Genomic DNA, 18,389 nt, shown 5'->3' with positions numbered 1-18,389 from the left:
AGAAATGTGATAAAATCAGCTGTAGCGTTTCCTGAGTTCAAACTCTAGATCTGAGGTTCGCAACCGGTGGTACAAAAAGAAGCAAAGTATTTTTAAATATTAAATTCAAAAATTAAAACCCCAACATTCTGATTGAGTTTTTTTCTCTAACACTCGTAAATCTATGCGACCTGAGCTTTGTTCAATATTGGTGTGGTGGTAGTAGTACTTTGTAGTGGTGGTACTAAAAGTTTTCAGTTTTTGTTTAGATGGTACGCGTTAGTCAAAACGTTGAGAACCGCTGCTCTAGATCTAGATGTTAGCTGGATGTGCTACCATTTACACCCCCATCCTCGAACATACACCGTGAAGACGAAAATTCTTCATATTCTTCCCCACTTAAAGACCATCTGCGGAGGGAAGAGACCCACTCTCTAAATCCAGGTAGTGACGAATTACCTTCCAGTACAGTTTAGTCCGGTGTTACTTGTAGAGCTATTTGGAATTTCTGGAAGCCAGAAACGTGAAAAGTCTGTTATGCCCCCACCAGATTTCGTCCGTAGATTTTCCGATATCCAACCGACAACAAGTTACACCACGAAAGCATGATCTGGGGAAGGCAAACTCTTTGTAAGGGTATGAATTAAAATGTTCTCATGATCAATATAGAGATTAGCGATGTTGGTTGCCGTTCGTCTGTCCGGCTTCGACTCCCGGAGGTGGTATGGCTGTTTGTAAGTGTATAGTGTTTGTACGGATAGAAGCCTTTAAAATGCTAGCGAGCTGAAAGCTCTATCGAGTGCTTTAGTGCTAGGGGAAGAGAAGTGGGACACCCTCGGATCCACCCCCCGGGGGTACTCTCAATCAAATTCGGGGTTCAGCTGCGCATAGTTTAGCCTAAAGAAACTCTACCTGTACGACCCGGTGGTGAAATTCTAGTTCCTGCCCAATTCTACATGTACCCTATATTCATGAACTGTTTATTAATATTATCATGTATTTTTCTGTTGGGATTTTAATTTAGTGTAACCAGTTCTTTGTATTTATTTATTTATTTACTTTTCTTTTTTGTTAGCCTTGGCAATTTGAGAAGAATGCCTCTGCAATAGCTTCTCCATCTTTAGAAACTTGTGAGCAATTTACAGTCGAGGTAAGTAAGCCACGTTATTAGAATAAAATACTCGTTTTACTTTTATTCTAATAATGTTGAAATTGTTGTTGTATATATTTCGATCCCTCTTTTTTAACACGAAAATTATAGTCTATTTTAATATCTCCTCTTCTGTTATTAAAAAAGACACTGAAAATGCATGTGAAATGCTTTCAAAGTATTTGATTTTATTTACATTCGTATCAAAAAAAATCTCTTTCAAAATTAAAAAGATAATTAAAATTTTTAATTAACTTTGCTATTGGGAATATTTTATTTTTCTTTTAGTTATATATATATGTGTGTGTTGTTGTTCAATTTGTATGGTTTTCACTGTAATTTAAAAACTTTCGTATACTGAAATTTAACAATTAGTGCAATACTTAATAGTTAGTTTCCATAAGGCATGATAATATTAGTTTGAGAGTGATTCATCTTTCATAAATTTTAAAATTATGAATTTATTTCTACCCATATTTTAATGGCAAATGTGAAATTATTTTCCCATGTTAATTGTAAAGTTTCTCTTTCTTAACATTTTCTTTAGTATTTTCCTAAAAAGAATATGTGACGGTTTCTAAATGCATTATAACGCTTATTCATTTAATAATTTCCAAAATTTAACCTTAAGTTATGCTAATGTGAGACTAAATTTATTAAGACGAACACTGTTTCATTATTGGTTAAAGTTCTGTAAAAATATTTTTGTGGAAGAGTTAACTTCATGTCTAATATACCTCGAGACCTCATGCTAAGCCCCTTTTTGAACTCAATATTCAGTATTACCTTATCTTTATAGTAAAGGGAAGATTCGTATTCTTTTGGATGTAACTGTTTCCCTGTATTCTGTTTTTGAATTTTTAACACCGGAAGAGCAGTGTTATTCCCGTTTTATTCATTTGTACTTCCTGGTACGAAGTAAAGGAAGTATTGTGATCGCGAAAAATTTTGGGTATCATATTTCAACGAAAGCATCCATTTTGACCACTATCAAATGCAATTTAAGATGTGTTTGCCTGACATCTGTACGTAAGGACAGAATAAAGAACTCTTTTTTTTTTTTTTTTTCCAAAACGAAACATACATACGTACGTACGTATGAATGTATCTCGCATAACGAGTAGCCTCAGGTAATAAAAACGAAACGAATGCAAAAACGAGTAGCCTCAGAACGTTGAAATTTTATATGTTAGATTGCTATAACATGTTGTTATGCACCTTCCTTTTTGGTTGCAATCGGCTGTACCAAAATTTTATATACCCACTCTGTTACTCGTCTTGGTGAGCTCAGTTATATTTATTCTCATATGCTGGTAAATTGTGCATTTTTTGCTTTGAAAGTGATTGAATTATGTTTCGGTTAAGATTTTTAGCTTTTAGTTAATTTGCATGCAATAGTTGTAGAATTATCAGCAGTTTAAAAGTTGTTTAAGTGCGACTAAGCCTAACAGAGTAGCCATGTTTGTTTACATTTGAATCTTAGTAGAATAGTGCATTTAGTAAATTGCTGCACCTTCAGTTTTTTTTTTTGGGGGGGGGCGAGTGGGGCCAAACGTAATCTTTCAGTTTTGTTGTGTACCGAAAAATCTGTCTTCTTGCACGCTGGCCGAATTGCTTGTTTTTGCGCAGAAAATCTAAATTTAATTGTAAAAATGGTTTTAACTGTATTTGATGTTTTACGCTTTTTTTTTTTTTTTTAATTCTTCAAATTTTATTGAAGGTATTTTGAGTTTTTATGTATTTTTGCCTTGTCGCGAAGTGAGAATTGAATTCATTGACTGAGAAATCTATCTCCAATGAAATTCGAGGAAATAAGTTTAAGTAAAATGCAGAAAAAAATTTGTATAATTTAATAAGCTGTACAAGGAAGTCATGTGGTATCCACATTAGATGTTTTTGTATCCTATATACTCATGTCGTACGTATATCTCGTTGTCTCTGTAGTACATATAACAACATTTAAACGACAGTGAAAGGTAATTATTGAAACAAAATAAAGTCCTAAACTATTATTATAAGACAAAGAAACATAAAAAATTGTACACGGGCATTTATATATAGTACCTTGTTTATATGTTATATATGCTTTTGTTATTTATGTAAGAGAACGTGCTGCAGGCTTTTTTATTACCCATCTTCATCAGGGCGTGTTTACAAGAATAGGCTGGTTATTTCGACAGACATTCACCAAAGACTGGTCAAGGCATTGGTTTGTGCTAAAAGATTCATCCCTTACGTACTATCGAGATGCCACGGCAGAACATTCTGGAATTATGGACGGAATTTTTGATCTTAATCAAGTTAGCAGCATTCGAGAGTATGAAACAGACAGATATTTTGCATTCAGTTTACTGGTGAGTATCGTAGTCTTTATGCTCTTAAGACAGTTCTTAATTTTAATGGCTAAAGTTATGGGGCATATATCAATAATTACTAAGTTTTACCTTAGAAACACATTTTATTTTGCATATTAAAATTACAATAAAGCATTTATCTTGTGCAAATCCTATGAAATTGTCTTATCTTTTCTCTATATACAAATAAAAAAAATCTAACTATGTATATAATAAAAAACATATCCAACCAATAGGAAAATTAGAAGATTCTTTTTAGTTTGACTATTAATTGCAGACTAAAAACTCAGGTTTATCTATTTCAAGAACTTCCACTGCTGCAGGCCACCAGCGGCCAATTGCTAAAGTCGCTAAACACTGGTAGTTCAGTCCGTTTTTGAATCCCGGCGAAAGAGCTAGCTTGCATGGGCGTTTTCGTGGTTTTCCTTATGTGCAATCTTTGATGTTCTGGAATTAAGCGGGAAAGTTGTTGGTATATCTGTAGAGAATGCTGGTGAATTGGCGGAGCTGCTGCAATACACATGTGCGAGTTACACATATACGGCTATTTTAAAATGCAGAACATTTCTATAGGTAGTTGCAAGCTAAGAGGGCTGAAAAATGCGGAGCAACACCTTTGCGAAAGTAGTAATTAGATAGGGTAATAATGTTATTCCTTTCTTGTTCCGGATAAATTGTACAAAATGTGCCTGCATGAAAAGTAACCATTCATTACATTGCCCTGTATAATACTTCGACTGGTAAATCTCTATGAAATGTAATGATTTGTTGTGCATAGGAAAGGTTGACCGCAACAAAAATGACAAATAATTTTTGTCCTATGTATTCCCAAGTTCTAATCTATATTATTTTGCTGTGACAAAAAGAGGTGTTTTTTAATATTAAATATTTTTCCCTAAACAGGCTACTTTTCTTGTAATCTCATTAAAGGCATATTACAAAATTGTAAAATAATTTTCATCGATATTTTAGAAATAAAAGCTTTCTGTGCTAGATGAAAGTACCACTGATGGACAATCAAACGAAACAGTAGAATCATTAGGATTTTTGAAGTTGGAAACACGAAAAATAAGCAATGCCCTACCCGGGACTCGGAACACACACCGAGTGTGCTAACCGTTACACCACGAAGGCGTGCCGAAAGGAGGGAGAAACTCTTCCCTTCTCAAGGGCGACTGGAGATTAGGGGATCCAGTCGCCAAATCCTGGTTGTTAAGAATCATCATTCACCACTTTTTTTTAGTTCGGGCGCCACTGTAAAGTCATTAAGGTTTTTTTGATGCTTGAGAAGTGAAAAATGAGCAATGCCCTTACCGGGACTCCAACCTGGATCTCTTGAAAACTCACCGAGGGTGCTAACCATTACACCAAGAAGGCCCGCAGAAAGGAAGGAGAAAATACCTTAAAGTATTACCTAAGTTTCATCGTGAAAACTAGAGTGAAAAAATAACATAAATTATGTTTGATTACGGCCGTAAATTTCCATCGTATTAGCTGGCTTTCGATTCGCAAATTAAGCTTTTTAATTCATTGCATTTTACAAATATCTCAAGTGCTGGATTAATTATTAAGAAAAATAAGGAGGTGCGTAGGGCATCAAGGAAAGGAGGCACCATAGAAGTGTGCTTAAGCACTCAATTTAAAGGAACACCATATAGCTCTCCCATTGCCGGTTAAAGCATGGAACAAATGGTGCAGTTAATTTAAGACCGAGAGAGGGAAGGAATGAGGAAAACACCGGCGTAAACATGTATATGGGCACAAAAGTATGAATGCTTAGATCCTCTATAAGTCTTAATCCAACCTTGGATAACTCCCAGTAGTTACTTAGTGGACTGCGGCAAGATGACTCAAGAGTTATTTCATGGTGCATTCGTGCTTTAATGGTCTCATAATTTTTTCGACTTGACATACAGTGCGATTTTCTTACAAACATATCTTGTTTCGTAATATATATTTTTTTTTTTTTTTTTTTTGTGTGTGTAATGTGAATGCCTTATATTTTATTTATTTTCTTCTGTCTAAAATTTATTCATTTATAGATGTGGGACGGCAAGAAGCATGTTCTCGCTGCAGAAACAGAAGAACTCCGTCGAGAGTGGATCCAAGCAATACATTATGCTTCAAATCTCTGGAGTTCCGCCTCGAAAGAGGATTTTATCAAAACTGAAATTGTTCTGCCGGAACATAATTTCCATCACGCCGACCGTAACTTCGAAAGGATATCCTCACCATCTAGTCTGTCATCTCTTCCTCTTTGTGATGATAAGCAAATGGAAATGTCCTCTTCCAGCGATGATCAGTCAGAATACTTTTCGCTGGTTGATGAGGATGAGGTCTGTATGCCTTTGTTGTTTTCATAATGTTCAAAATAATTTTAAGAAAGATTCATTTTTATTTATTTGATACTAATTTTGCCTGCATGCTGTGTTCGTTACTCACTCAGTGAGTGTTCATTACCAAACACTGCGTGATCCATCTTCACAGTTGAAGTTTTCTTCGCGTGGCAGCCAGTAGTGATTCATCAGACTTGGATTCAGGGACGATGTCACGGGTCTAGGCGATCCTGGTACACCAAACTCAGATTTGATAACAGATTTCATTAGCTCAATTCATTTTCTCAAATAAATCACTCTAAAACCTCAAAATGTAATAGGGAGATATAGAGACTTCTCTGATTATGTATGTATCATGTCACTGGAGTAAGAGAAAATTTTTGTAAAAGTAAATAAGCTTTTCGTATGGTCCGAAGGTCTTGGTGGAGAAACAAAAACAAAAACAGATATACCAAGTCAAGATCATACACATACCAAGTCAAGATCATACACACCATTCGGCTTGAAATTTTCCTTGAAGGCACTTTTTTGTATCAAATAAATTTCCGAATATTAATTTTACAACATCCATGGTAGGAAGCTGAATCTGTATATTTATTGTGGCAATAATGTACGACGTTGAAATGTTCTACAATGCAGGTTTCTAGGAAATAGTCTGTGTGTTAAGAACCTGTCATCAACATTTTTTTAGTTATTAATCAATAAATGTAGTCATTAGTTACTTCTTATTAGATAAATTTAGCGAGTAAACTTTAATTTGTTAGGGTGGTTAACCAAGTCATGTTCCCTCCTGTTGGGTTTAGGTTCGAATTTTGCGAATTCTAGCCCGGCCTTCCTGTCCTTTGTATGTGCAATATCGATAAAGTGATCCTCAGTAAGACACTTTCATAGAACCCACACATAACAGCTAGTATTCAGAAGCTTCGAGCACGTAGAGCTAGACTCTTCTTCTTAATTGCTCGAAACAGTGTTTTATATATATATAACAGATTACTCATTTATAAATCCATTCTGCGTCCGCTACTTTGTTATGCATGTCCTGTATGGGTTTACTCTGGCAATAAGTACAGAGGAAAGTTACAGGTCGCTTAGAACTCCACCCTCAGGCAGATTGTCAACGCTGAGTGGTATATCAGAAATAATAGGATACATAAGGAACTGGGTATTTGTGTCTTAAGATCTTTCTATTACCAAATTGCAAAAAAATTTCATGAAAAGCAGAGCACTCTCAGTAATCCTGTAATTAAAATCCCAGACTATGATCACAATGATCTGAACTACAAAGACAGACCTCTTGCAATCCTTGATGTATGCTAATGTAGCTTTTTATATTGTACCTTGTGTTTTTGAATGTGACGTCTAGTTATCATGTATGACACTTGTTATTATCCTTATGTTATTGTATACCCTCAATGATTATTTATTTTGCATATCCACAATATTTTGATTATCCTCTCTACAACTCAAATATCGTGATTTTTGGCACCATTGCTTTGGCAATTGCTTCCATATATATGTACTTACACTTGTATTCCAGGGTTCATTCACCAGATCAACGGCTTTCTGGCTTGTAGATTAAAAAATATAAATTAAAAATATTAATTAAAAAATTATAAATTAAAAAAAAAAAAACTCTTGAATCCGAGTTTAGGTTATTTTTGTTTAACATTCGAAATTTTCTAATATATATATGTGTGTACACTTTATTACGAATAATTAACTTGTTTTTACTGCAGCAGAGGCCTAGATAATACTAATTTATAATAATAGGTACTGACTAAAATTTTTTTCTTATAATAATTCATGGTTTTAATTGAATTTCTGTTCCTTGGAGCCTGGGCATGAGAAATTGTTTCTAATAATTTACTGATAAAATAACACGCCGAACAAGTATTAATTTAACAGAAGAAAAAAAAAACCCACCCGTTTTCTGAATCAGCGGTTTAAACGTGTAGATTGATTATAACTTTAGAAATAAAATGTAAGCTAAATAAGATGAGTTATGAAAATATCAGAAGAAGGCTTTATGCATAATAAAACTAGTAATAAATATAAGCTTACATAGACTATTAGATGCAGAAAATATTATAAATCAGGTACGCTTTCGCCGGGTTTCGAATTCCGGATCTCTCGATTGTTAGCTCGACGTGCTTCCAATTACACCGCGAAGGCGTACTGTGAGGAAGAAAAGAGAAAATTCCTTTTATTCTCTTCCACGTGACGGGCAACAAAAGAAGTGTGGGGGACACCAGTCGCCTGATCCTAGTGGTGATGAACTATCCTTCGCCATATTTTTGACTAACGCTGCTACAGCGATTTTAGTATTTTTTAGTGTAGGAAACGTAAGAAAATAAGTTATGCCTTTGCCAGGATTTGAATTTGGATCTTTCGATTGCTAGCAAGATATGCGATCAATTAACTACACCACGAAGGTGCGCAGCAGGATGTAAAACGTCCTTTACAAGGCAGCATTTCTTTTGTTTTATTACTTTTTACACGTTACGCATATTTCTTACATGAAAATATCTTCATTGATTGCGGATCTTTTGTGTATTAGAATAAATCGATTTAAGTGTAATCGACCTTGCAAACCGTTAGTACGGATCTAAAAATACAGTAGAACTCCAGTTATCCGAATCAATTGAGAGAGAACTCCATTCGGATAATCAAAAATTCGGATAATTGGATTTTTTCCGAAGAAAGGGTCTACGTACAGTTTTATTACTTATTGTATGTATTGTATGTTGAAAATGGGAGAAAAAACTTATTTTTAAAGGAAAAGAGGTTTTAATTAATTAAAGTAAGGCAACCCTTTTACGTACATGTTAGATAGTGTACTCTACACTACTTACAAGTGCTGAAAGTCATTGTTTGCTGAACATCTCGGTCAAAGTAAGCTGTTTGACGGACACGTGCCTGCACTACGTTACAAGCTTGGATGACCACCCAAGCTTCTGAGCTAAGATCGTAGCTTTTTCATAAAATATCGGACCCGAAATTGGGTTTCCCATAGAACGTTGCTGCAAAAACGACGTCTTCATTAAAAGGAGCAATCCTACAATTTTAAACTTGGCATCACTGCTTGAAAACGACATCTTCTAAATTTTTGTTTGTTGCTACCTTCATTGATTTTCTAGAAAAACTTCGTTTTCAAGCAGTGACACCAAGTTTAAAAGTGTAGGTTTGTTCCTTTTAATGTCTGATTCATTGATTGTCCAACATTACGTTTTCGTCTTAATGTTTTTCTTAAATTCTTAAAGCGATGCGGTTAATCAGCGATTTGGATAGTCGGAGTTTGGATAATTTGGGTTGTACTGTATTTCAAAACCTTAAAAATACCGGTGTTTGGGCTAATTTAGGAAATATCGAATTTTTTAATTAAATTGTCATTATTTGTGTCTTTTTTTTTAATAATTTATACTTTTGTAAAATATCGGCGAGAGTGGAGTGAATAAAAGCTGGCAGTTCTACGTGGTTTGATTCGTGGTGAATGATCTGACTACGTGAAATTTTCTGACTTTCTCATATGTTAGAAAATGTAAGACACTTTCCCTTAAAAAGACAAATCTTGAGTGTTTTACCATAATTTATCAGACAACTACATTTGCAAAATAGCACATGTAGATCTGAGCCATTAGTTGTACAGTTTATTTATGCAATTTATCTTGCACGTATTATATACACTAAATTTCTATGTACCAAAACCAAAATCTGTAAATATGCTTGTCACAATACAAACCTGAGTGAGAATTACACTGTAGGTTAAATTTTTAAATTCATTTTTCGTATTTTTCAGGATACCTTGTGTTCGATGCAACAGGATGAGGATGTAGAAGCTGTTTTAGAACTTCCTGAACATATGTCAACAGATGATAACAGTGCGGCTTTCTCCGGAGATATATCCTCAGAAACTGACTTTGTGAATCTTTCGAATGTTTTGAACGTCGAAAACGAATTATGTCAGAAGAAAAGTTATGTAACAGATGCGGAAATTATTGACGAATTTCGCCAGAAAGGACCATCTCGGGAGGAGTCAAAAATTGCCGATACAATGGAATGCCATTCGTGCAAAAACCTGAAGTCTAAACTAGTCACAGCAAAGGAAGAGATTCGTAAATTGAAGGCAGAACTGAAAGAGGCTCATGCCATTTTTGACAATTTAGAAATTTCTTCTTATAAAATGGAACAAGAAATGAAACTGAAAGAGGAAAGTTATGAAGCCCAAATTGCTCTCATGACTGCTAAAATTAACGATCTCACTTCCAAATTTACAAATGCTGAAAGAAATTATCGCCAGCCAAAGCAAAAAGGAGCTAAAAGTGAAACCAAGCAAGAAAGAAGGAAGAGTTCTTTGAAAAATAAAGACATATTATCCTTATCTAAGGAATATGAATCAAAACTATCGGAATTGGAAAAGAAAATAGAGAATATCGAAACTTCATTGCATAAAGAATCTTCAGAAACAGATGATTCTGAACGGTTAACGTCTGAAGTAAGTCCAGTTAAATCCGATATTCATGATGCATCAGAGTCATCTTCTCCTTCGAAAAGAACAAATAATGAAAGCAGCAAAGGTCTTCTTTCACGATTGCAGACACTTGGAACGAAGGTTAAAAATTGTCACGAATTACTTATAGAACGAATAAGAAGTCCAGAGGCCAGTGATTGTGAGAAATCCAAAATTTTTGTTCAGGTTAAGGACACTGAAGAGTCAAGCTCTTTAGATGACTCTGATGATTGGAGGACAATATCTTTGAATAACAGTATGTCCAGTTTTCCTGATCTAGGGAAACTTTTTGACGAACTTCCACGAAATTTCTCTGAGTGCCAAAGTATTTTCATACACAAAGTAAATCATCTTCTCGAATGGCTGAAAAATTCTCTGTATCATATATGTGCCGATGAAAATGCGGACAATATTTCTACCAGTGAGAATGTGTTATTCATCGCCGATGTCCTAAATTATTTATATCATGGATTGTTAGAAAACTCTCAAAGGTCACCGAATGAAAAAATACTTTATGCCATTTTTCTGTTTTTTGAAGTGATAAAAGTGTTGGAAAGGATAGAACGCTTTAAAAGTGTGGACTTCATTGCTAGAGTTGACGTAACCGAATGGGCATTTAAAACAGTAGGCAAAACTTTGTGCGCTGCTTTTTTTGACTTTGAACAATTTGAATTGCAAGATATATTAAATCTAGTGTCCGAAGTTCCACATATACGATATTTCTATCCAATAATTAATAAACTGTTTCCAGAGTGCAAAGAAAGTGAAGAAGATTTAGGCTGTACCGTTGATCGGTTGAAACAGCTAGAAGTTGAAAGAACTTCTGTATTAAGTTCACTACAAGAAGCCAAAGATATTAGGTTCAAATCATTATGGGATGTACTGGCTGATGTTCCCGTCCAGGATGATATTACAGGAAATATCACAATATCAAATCCAATCTTGAAGTACGTAATATCTGTCATTTCTGGCATTTATGCTGTAGCTGACCTGCAACTGTCCCGTTTTCGAGAACAGACTTTCTATGTTCTTAAAGTACAGCACGACAGGGTCCAGACTTGGTGTGTAGATACTTCTGAAGCTCTGAAGAAAAGTTATAATGCATTCGTAGAAGAGTTGAAAGAAAGATGTCCTATGATAAATGAATGTTCCTTCGCGCTTTCAGCGCTTGGTGCTACCGTTCTAAAAGAAATTACAGCATTGGTATCTGAGCTGTCATTCTTGTCTGTTACATGTACAGTTCTAGAAACTACTTTGACTTCTTTCTATAACGACATTGAAGCGAGATCGAGTGATTGCTTGTCATACGAAAAGTGGATTTCGGAATTACAGAATAATTTTTGGTTTAAAGCAACCTTTTCGGCGACAGATGGCTTTTTTGAATGTTCTCGGTGCACATATCTCAACTCAGTTATATCTGGTTTGGATAAGAATCTTAGTTGGAAAAACTACTTGCAGCGGGATAATTGCTGTAATTTGAAGAAATGTACCTATTTAGAACTTGAAAATGAGATGTTACAAAAACTCTGTGCTAAATTTTATAAAAGTGTTCCTGAAAATGAGCGTAAGAGTAATTTAAAGACTGTGAAGTGCACTCAGTGTGAAGAACTGCAAAAGCAATTCACTGCTGAGCGACAAACCATAGAGGAAACATATCGTAAAGAAATGGAGCAACTAGAAAGACGTTTACAGGAAGATGTAAGTTGATTTTATGGTAAAATATCTGTAAATACTAAATATAAAATACAACTACCTAAATTAGACTGTATTATATTTCACTTTTAATTGCACATTACAGGACTTAACTGAGGTTCTCTACTATAGGTTCTTGACACCAACAGTAGATAAGTTTTACAATGTAAGGACTTTATATTATTCTAACCAATTAATATTATTCTAACCAATTATTTGTAGTTTATTTCCCTTTCCCTTTTGATTTCAGTTTCTGCCGGAATGTAAATTTGTAATGACGTAGATGCTAATCTAAGCGTGTTTCAGAAGCAGTATTTAATGTGTGTTTCAAGAGTTCGAAAGGTAGCGGACTTAGTTCCGAGTTTATGCTGCGTGTTTGAATTTAACTCTCTAGTCGATGTTAGACACGTTTCAGTTTATTCTGATATTGTCTAGGCTCGGCTTTGCTATGTGCAGCCGATTTAGCGTTTAGTTAAGCTAAGGAAACAATCGTTAGCCCTTTAAATTTATTAGCGATTTATTACATTCTTATTTTCTGTTATAATTAAGTAAGCTACAAGTGGTGGTGAATTGGGAGCACCAAGTGCTTGCAACTGTTCATTTTAGTTAAATTAAAAGGTTATTTAAAACCTTCTTCTGCAGTATTTATTTTTCAAGACAGCGAGAATTCGCTACTTCATCTTCTACGTAGAGTCCACGTTGTATGCTACCTAAAAGAACACGGAGACCCTATAACAGCTGTAAGGAAATTTAGGCGCGAACTTTCAGAACAAGTGTGAGATGTGGCACCTATTTTTTTCTCGGCAAGATCTAAGGTTGCAACGCCATTTTGATGTATCGTAATTGGTAAAACACAACATAATTTCATGACTGTTTTTTCAAAATCTTCACATGTGAAGAATTCCTTTATCGTGTAGTAATTTCTTTGCCTCCTCCTCGTCTTAAGGTAAATTCCAGATTGTGAAATCCATTTTCTTTTTTACCTGTAAAAATGCTTTTAGCCAAATAATGTATAAGTCATTTATCAAATCATGTTTCGTACAGTTCTAAAAAAGAGTCGTAGATCATAACACTTGAATATTTGGGTCAATTTCACTCATAAAACCGAGATGACGTAGATGATCGCATTGTTGCTATCTTCAGCACGTTACTGCACATTTTAACATTGTTTTATCGTGGCGCTCGTATAATGGAAAAATACCGGTAAATTTTTAGCACAGTTCTGATCTTTCTAAATCCGAGATATGCAGGGGTTACTAAATGAATTAAATTGTTAAACGCATGTAGGAAAAGCCCAATAGTCCGGCATTCACTGATTTTACAAACCTAATAAGCCGCCACTACTTTCACGGACACAATGCTGCAAGATGATGCTACTAGCATTTCATTCGGTAATGTTTGGAAAGACTCAGAACTGTTTGGAAGACTCGGCATTGTTCGGAAAGACTCGGCTTCGCACCTTTTTACCAATTTCAATCCGTCTGTTATTGAAGTTTTTCATTAAAAAGAAATTCGACTTAAGTAAATTAGCTTTAAAATCATGTTTTAAAAGGAATGATTTAATAAGTAACTACTTATTTTACATTTTGAGTTTTTATATCTCTGTAAATGTCGATTTAATGACCTATTTCAAGCCCCTTTCTGTTTTTAGCTAGTCCCTATGCTTGTAGCTAGGAAAAATTTCACGATTAGAAAACTAAAAAAAAAAAAAAAAAATGAACGCATTATCGCAAAAATAATTTTTAAGAAACTGAAACATTTATCAGGTAATAGCTTACAGTTACGGAACTACAGATAAATAAAATGTTTCTGGTTATTGTACTTTGATATGTACTGTCAGACTACACCGGATGTTTGATGTCCTTGATATTATTATTTCAATTTGAACGGGTCGAGAAAGTGCGAGATCAGTAATTTTATTGTCGAATTGTACTTCGTTCTATGCCCTATTTCTTAATTTTTACAAGATATTTGCTACTTACAGAAGTAGTCACAAGTAGTCAAGATGGCCGTTTCTGACTGTACTGATGGCCGTTTTATCCGTTTCTGACTATACTGGGATCGCAGTTAAGATGAAAATTGTAGTCACAAATATTGATGAAAGTATCTTGAAAACAAAGAAGGAAGATAAGTGACTCTTGGATGTCAAAACAATGTCGCGTGTCTCCCCTTCTTCCGTTTCCCCCATTCTTTGCACCATTCAAAAGTCAGTAGATAGACAAGGTTATGCTCTTTCAGTGTCAAGGTTCTTTCTCTTTTTGACGTTCAAGGCAGTGATATTATCTTTATCTGCTCAGTGAGTACATTTGACTGATTGGCGAAACCGAAACCTTGGGAGTGGTTAATTACTTTGAAGCAGGACATCAACGTCACCACGCTGCTTGATTTTGGTCGAGAAGAGCAAACCTTATAGTACCTTGGTACCATTATTAACGATTGCCACAGTTTCAAATGAAATCATACATGTTACTAAATGTTAAAACAGAGTCGCCTGTCTGTCCTTCTCTTTTCTTTTCAGTTTTCGCTCCATAATTAGTGGTTATCACATATCAATACTATTTGCACTACACGAGGATGATCTTACCGGTAATCGTGCCGCCATTTTCCTGGTTTCGGCAAGACAATTTTCCTGGTTATATCCTTCGGCAAGACAGTAATTCTCAAGAATCTTGTAATAGCCTCCAGAATACAATGAACATGCAAAATTATTGGTTTAACATTATGGAGATTTATTTACTTAACTTTTATTTTATTTTAAAGCAACCTTTCCTATAGCCGTTGCTTTAAACTCACACTTTCTCGCTAGAATTTAAATGATCTAGCGCGCTTGTATTCAAATGCAATAGGAAGAAGCTAGTATTTAAGAAAAGATGTTTGAATGTGAATTCAGAGTGTGCTCTGCCTGCCTGAAAGCCACGTTGCTATCTTTAGTTTCCTAGCGTTTAGATTTGTCTGCCGTTGAGCGCTTCTTGCCATTATGCTTGTTTACTCAAATTTTTAGAGCCAGCCTGGGCATTAATTAACCTGTGAAGCCGTTGTGCTAAATTTAACTGTCATTTAATTTAAAGTTAGTCAGCCCAAACTGTTGGCTTTTGTAAGCACTAGTCGGTGCCATCTGGGAACTTCACTTGAGTTACGAGTAATAAAGGGTTCTTTACACCCTGAGTTTATGATCCCAAAGCATACAGTGTCTCACAAAAGTGATGGGACACTTGTGCTTTACAAAAGGAAACTGTAATAAAATAAATTAAAAAAACATGTAAAACTTTTTTGTAGGTGTGTTTAATACTTAAATTTAGTAACAATTATTACATAACATACATTTTCTCAAAATATTAAAATATTAATTTAATAAAAATACAATTGTTTAGAACGGAGCAAAAAATGGCTCACATGAGTGATGGGACACCAATAGGTACTACTATGTACTACAATAAAAATATTTTTTGGGGTTTTTATTTTTACTTAAAAGCAATTGGCAATAATTTATAAAATCGTCTTCAGTATTTCTCTCCAGTTTGTTTTGGAATTTTTGTGTTTTTTAGCTCTGTGCAGCCATGAATGCTAAACGAAAAGAAACTTTGCCTGCAATTCGAAAATTAGTTATTAATTTGCATATTGAACGTGGAAAATCTATTAGAGAAACTGCTGAAACAGTTAACTTGAGTCATTCAACAGTTTTCAATATCATTAAACGATATAAAAAGAATCGTATGATTCAGGATAAAAGAAGACCTGGCCGACCATCAAAGCTATCCAATGGAATAAAGCGAATTATCGTTCGAAATATTAAAAAAAATCCAAAAATGAGTGTTTCTAAAGTTGCTGCTGATTTACAAGCATTATATGGAGTAATTGTTAATTCTGAGACTATTAGAAGAGTAATTCGATCTGCTGGATATCACGGTAGAGCAGCCAGGAAAAAATTCTTCGTAAGTGAAAAGAATAGAAAACTCAGACTGGTCGCAAAATCCAACATAAATAAGAATTCTGATTACTAGAATGAAATTATATTTGCTGATGAGAGTAAATTTAATATATTTGGTTCTGACGGTAGAGTCTTGATGTGGAGAAAACCCAGGGAAGAATTTCGCAAACAGAACTTGGTGCCAACAGTACAACATGGTGGAGGAGGAGTTATGGTAGGGGGGTGTATGTCGTCCGCTAGAGTTGGTAATCTTGTTTTTATTGACAGTATAATGGATCAGTACAATTATATTGACATTTTAAATCAAAATTTGAAATCTTCAGCACGAAAATTGAACCTTCATAACGATTTTAAATTCTACCAGGACAATGACCCCAAGCACAGTGCTTTGAACGTTAGACTCTGGCTGCTGTATAACTGTCCTGAAATAATAAAAACACCACCACAATCTCCAGACTTAAATCCCATAGAGAATATTTGGCAAGAATTTGAGTCAAGAATTTGCAAACACACCATTTCTTCAAAACAACAATTAAAATCGGTGCTTCAAGAAGAATGGGGTAAAATCACTCCAGAAATCACAAAAAAATTAGTCGAATCCATCCCAAGAAGATTAAATCATGTTTTAAAATTGAAAGGAAATCCAACAAAATATTAAAACCTTTTAAAAAGTAAAATTTTTGAATAAATTTTTGATGGAAAAGTAAGTGTTCCATCACTTATGTGAGCCATTTTTTGCTCCGTTCTAAACAATTATATTTTTATTAAATTAATATTTTAATATTTTGAGAAAATGTATGTTATGTAATAATTGTTACTAAATTTAAGTATGAAACAAACCCACAAAAAATTTTTACATGTTTTTTTAATTTATTTTACTACAGTTTCCTTTTGTAAAGCACAAGTTCCTTTTGTAAAGCACACTTTTGTGAGACACTGTATGAGATGTTAGAACATCATTTTTAAATAATCAAAATAACTATCAAATATAGTTATCAAAATAACTATCAAATATATTTATCAAAATAACTATAAGGACGTAATATTAGATCATATGGTTATCTTTTAACATTTATCATCGAGGAAACTCTAACTGTTATTTACAGTTTAACAGTATCTCTTATGCTAATTTGTTTTTTTTCCACCAGAGCGAAGTCCATGAACAAGAAATGAAAGAAAAGGAAAATGAGCTTGTATCTAAAACAACGCAACTGCAGCGATTGAAAGTATACATTTGTTTTTCATTCTTACAAATAAATATTATATGTGATTGCTGTCATAGTTTTTAACATTATGTTAGGCTTTGATTTTTCACTTTGCGAGGGTTGTTCGATAAGTATAGAGGGGAAAAAAGAAAATTAAACGTCGTTTTTCGGGGAAAAATCATTTGTCAACGCAAATCTCTATTTAGAGCTGTGTACTTTCTAAACAGAGATTGCTTGTAAAAAATACCCGTTATTTAATCTTCCTGGAGCAAACTTTTATGTAAATATAGATTTATCTAGAATTAGATTATTTAGCTTTTTATAAGTGAATGAGAAATTGGAATCTTCTCTTTCATATCCCAGTTTTAACATCATAATATTCAGCATTATTACATAATTGTCTCCATCATAACATTAATCCGAATATATAACTGCCTAATTTTTTGTGCTTTGATTAGTCGACTAATTATTATACTATTTCCGTATTCTAATTATGCAGGAATTTTAAGTCTAATTTTTGATGTGTTGATTAGTCGACTAATTATTATTCCATTTTCATATGCTAATTATGCAGGAAATTTACTTTCATTGGATGGGAATAGTTTATTTTTGTCATTTCGAGCAAACACATGTTGAATCAGGGATGTATCCTATATTTCCATAAAGCGTATGCTGCTGAACACCAAATATTTCGAAAATTATATTAATAAATAAAAATTATAATTACATGTACTGCAAAGTAGAATATAGTATTTGCATATTAATATGTTGTTAAACATTGCATAATAGAAAAAATAATTAAATGCTTATAATAAAAATTTTAAATCCCTCAAATTGAAGGTCTGAAATGGAAATTTTTCAGATAAGGTTCACAGATAGTTTTCATCATAATTCAATTTTGCTTCATTTATGCAGATCGCGTTATTTCCAATTGTAATATGCAGATGAATTACATTAGTTATTGATAAAACTGTACATAAATCATTGATAAAACTTGAACAGTGGTACAGTTAACGCTGATATTAGCAAAATCAGCTACTCAGTCTTATACATTTCACTGATCATGCATGTTACGAATACTGTTGATATTTGTACATAGTATATTTATACAAGTTTATGATTACATACAGTGTGCGTATGCCTCGGATTTAGACTTTTATATGCACATTCTCTTCACGTTTTATCATCAAGTAATTTTTTTTTTTTAGAAGACGATCAAAATCTAACTATCGGTAGAC

The 18,389-nt window shown here is 33.9% G+C and overlaps 1 protein-coding gene across 2 annotated transcripts in view; it reads left to right on the top strand.

The window, feature by feature from the left end:
• The window catches only part of LOC118195725 (uncharacterized), a 217,067-nt gene that overhangs the window by 173,075 nt on the left and 25,603 nt on the right, over positions 1-18,389 (top strand). Inside the window, exons 11-16 of one of the 2 annotated variants that reach the window (XM_085817738.1) lie at positions 1,055-1,129; positions 3,274-3,483; positions 5,526-5,819; positions 9,616-12,024; positions 12,125-12,184; positions 17,095-17,172. In XM_085817738.1, coding sequence (XP_085673864.1) covers positions 1,055-1,129; positions 3,274-3,483; positions 5,526-5,819; positions 9,616-12,024; positions 12,125-12,184; positions 17,095-17,172 — 3,126 coding nt within the window. The remainder of the gene's footprint in view (positions 1-1,054; positions 1,130-3,273; positions 3,484-5,525; positions 5,820-9,615; positions 12,025-12,124; positions 12,185-17,094; positions 17,173-18,389) is intronic. The other variant, XM_085817739.1, reaches the window with a different exon arrangement.

Source organism: Stegodyphus dumicola, chromosome 5 (genome assembly GCF_044657685.1).
Source record: "Stegodyphus dumicola isolate Sdum_Otavi_A_Nest chromosome 5, ASM4465768v1".
In the NCBI taxonomy this organism is placed as follows: domain Eukaryota; kingdom Metazoa; phylum Arthropoda; class Arachnida; order Araneae; family Eresidae; genus Stegodyphus; species Stegodyphus dumicola.
This window is presented reverse-complemented; position numbering and strand designations above follow the sequence as displayed.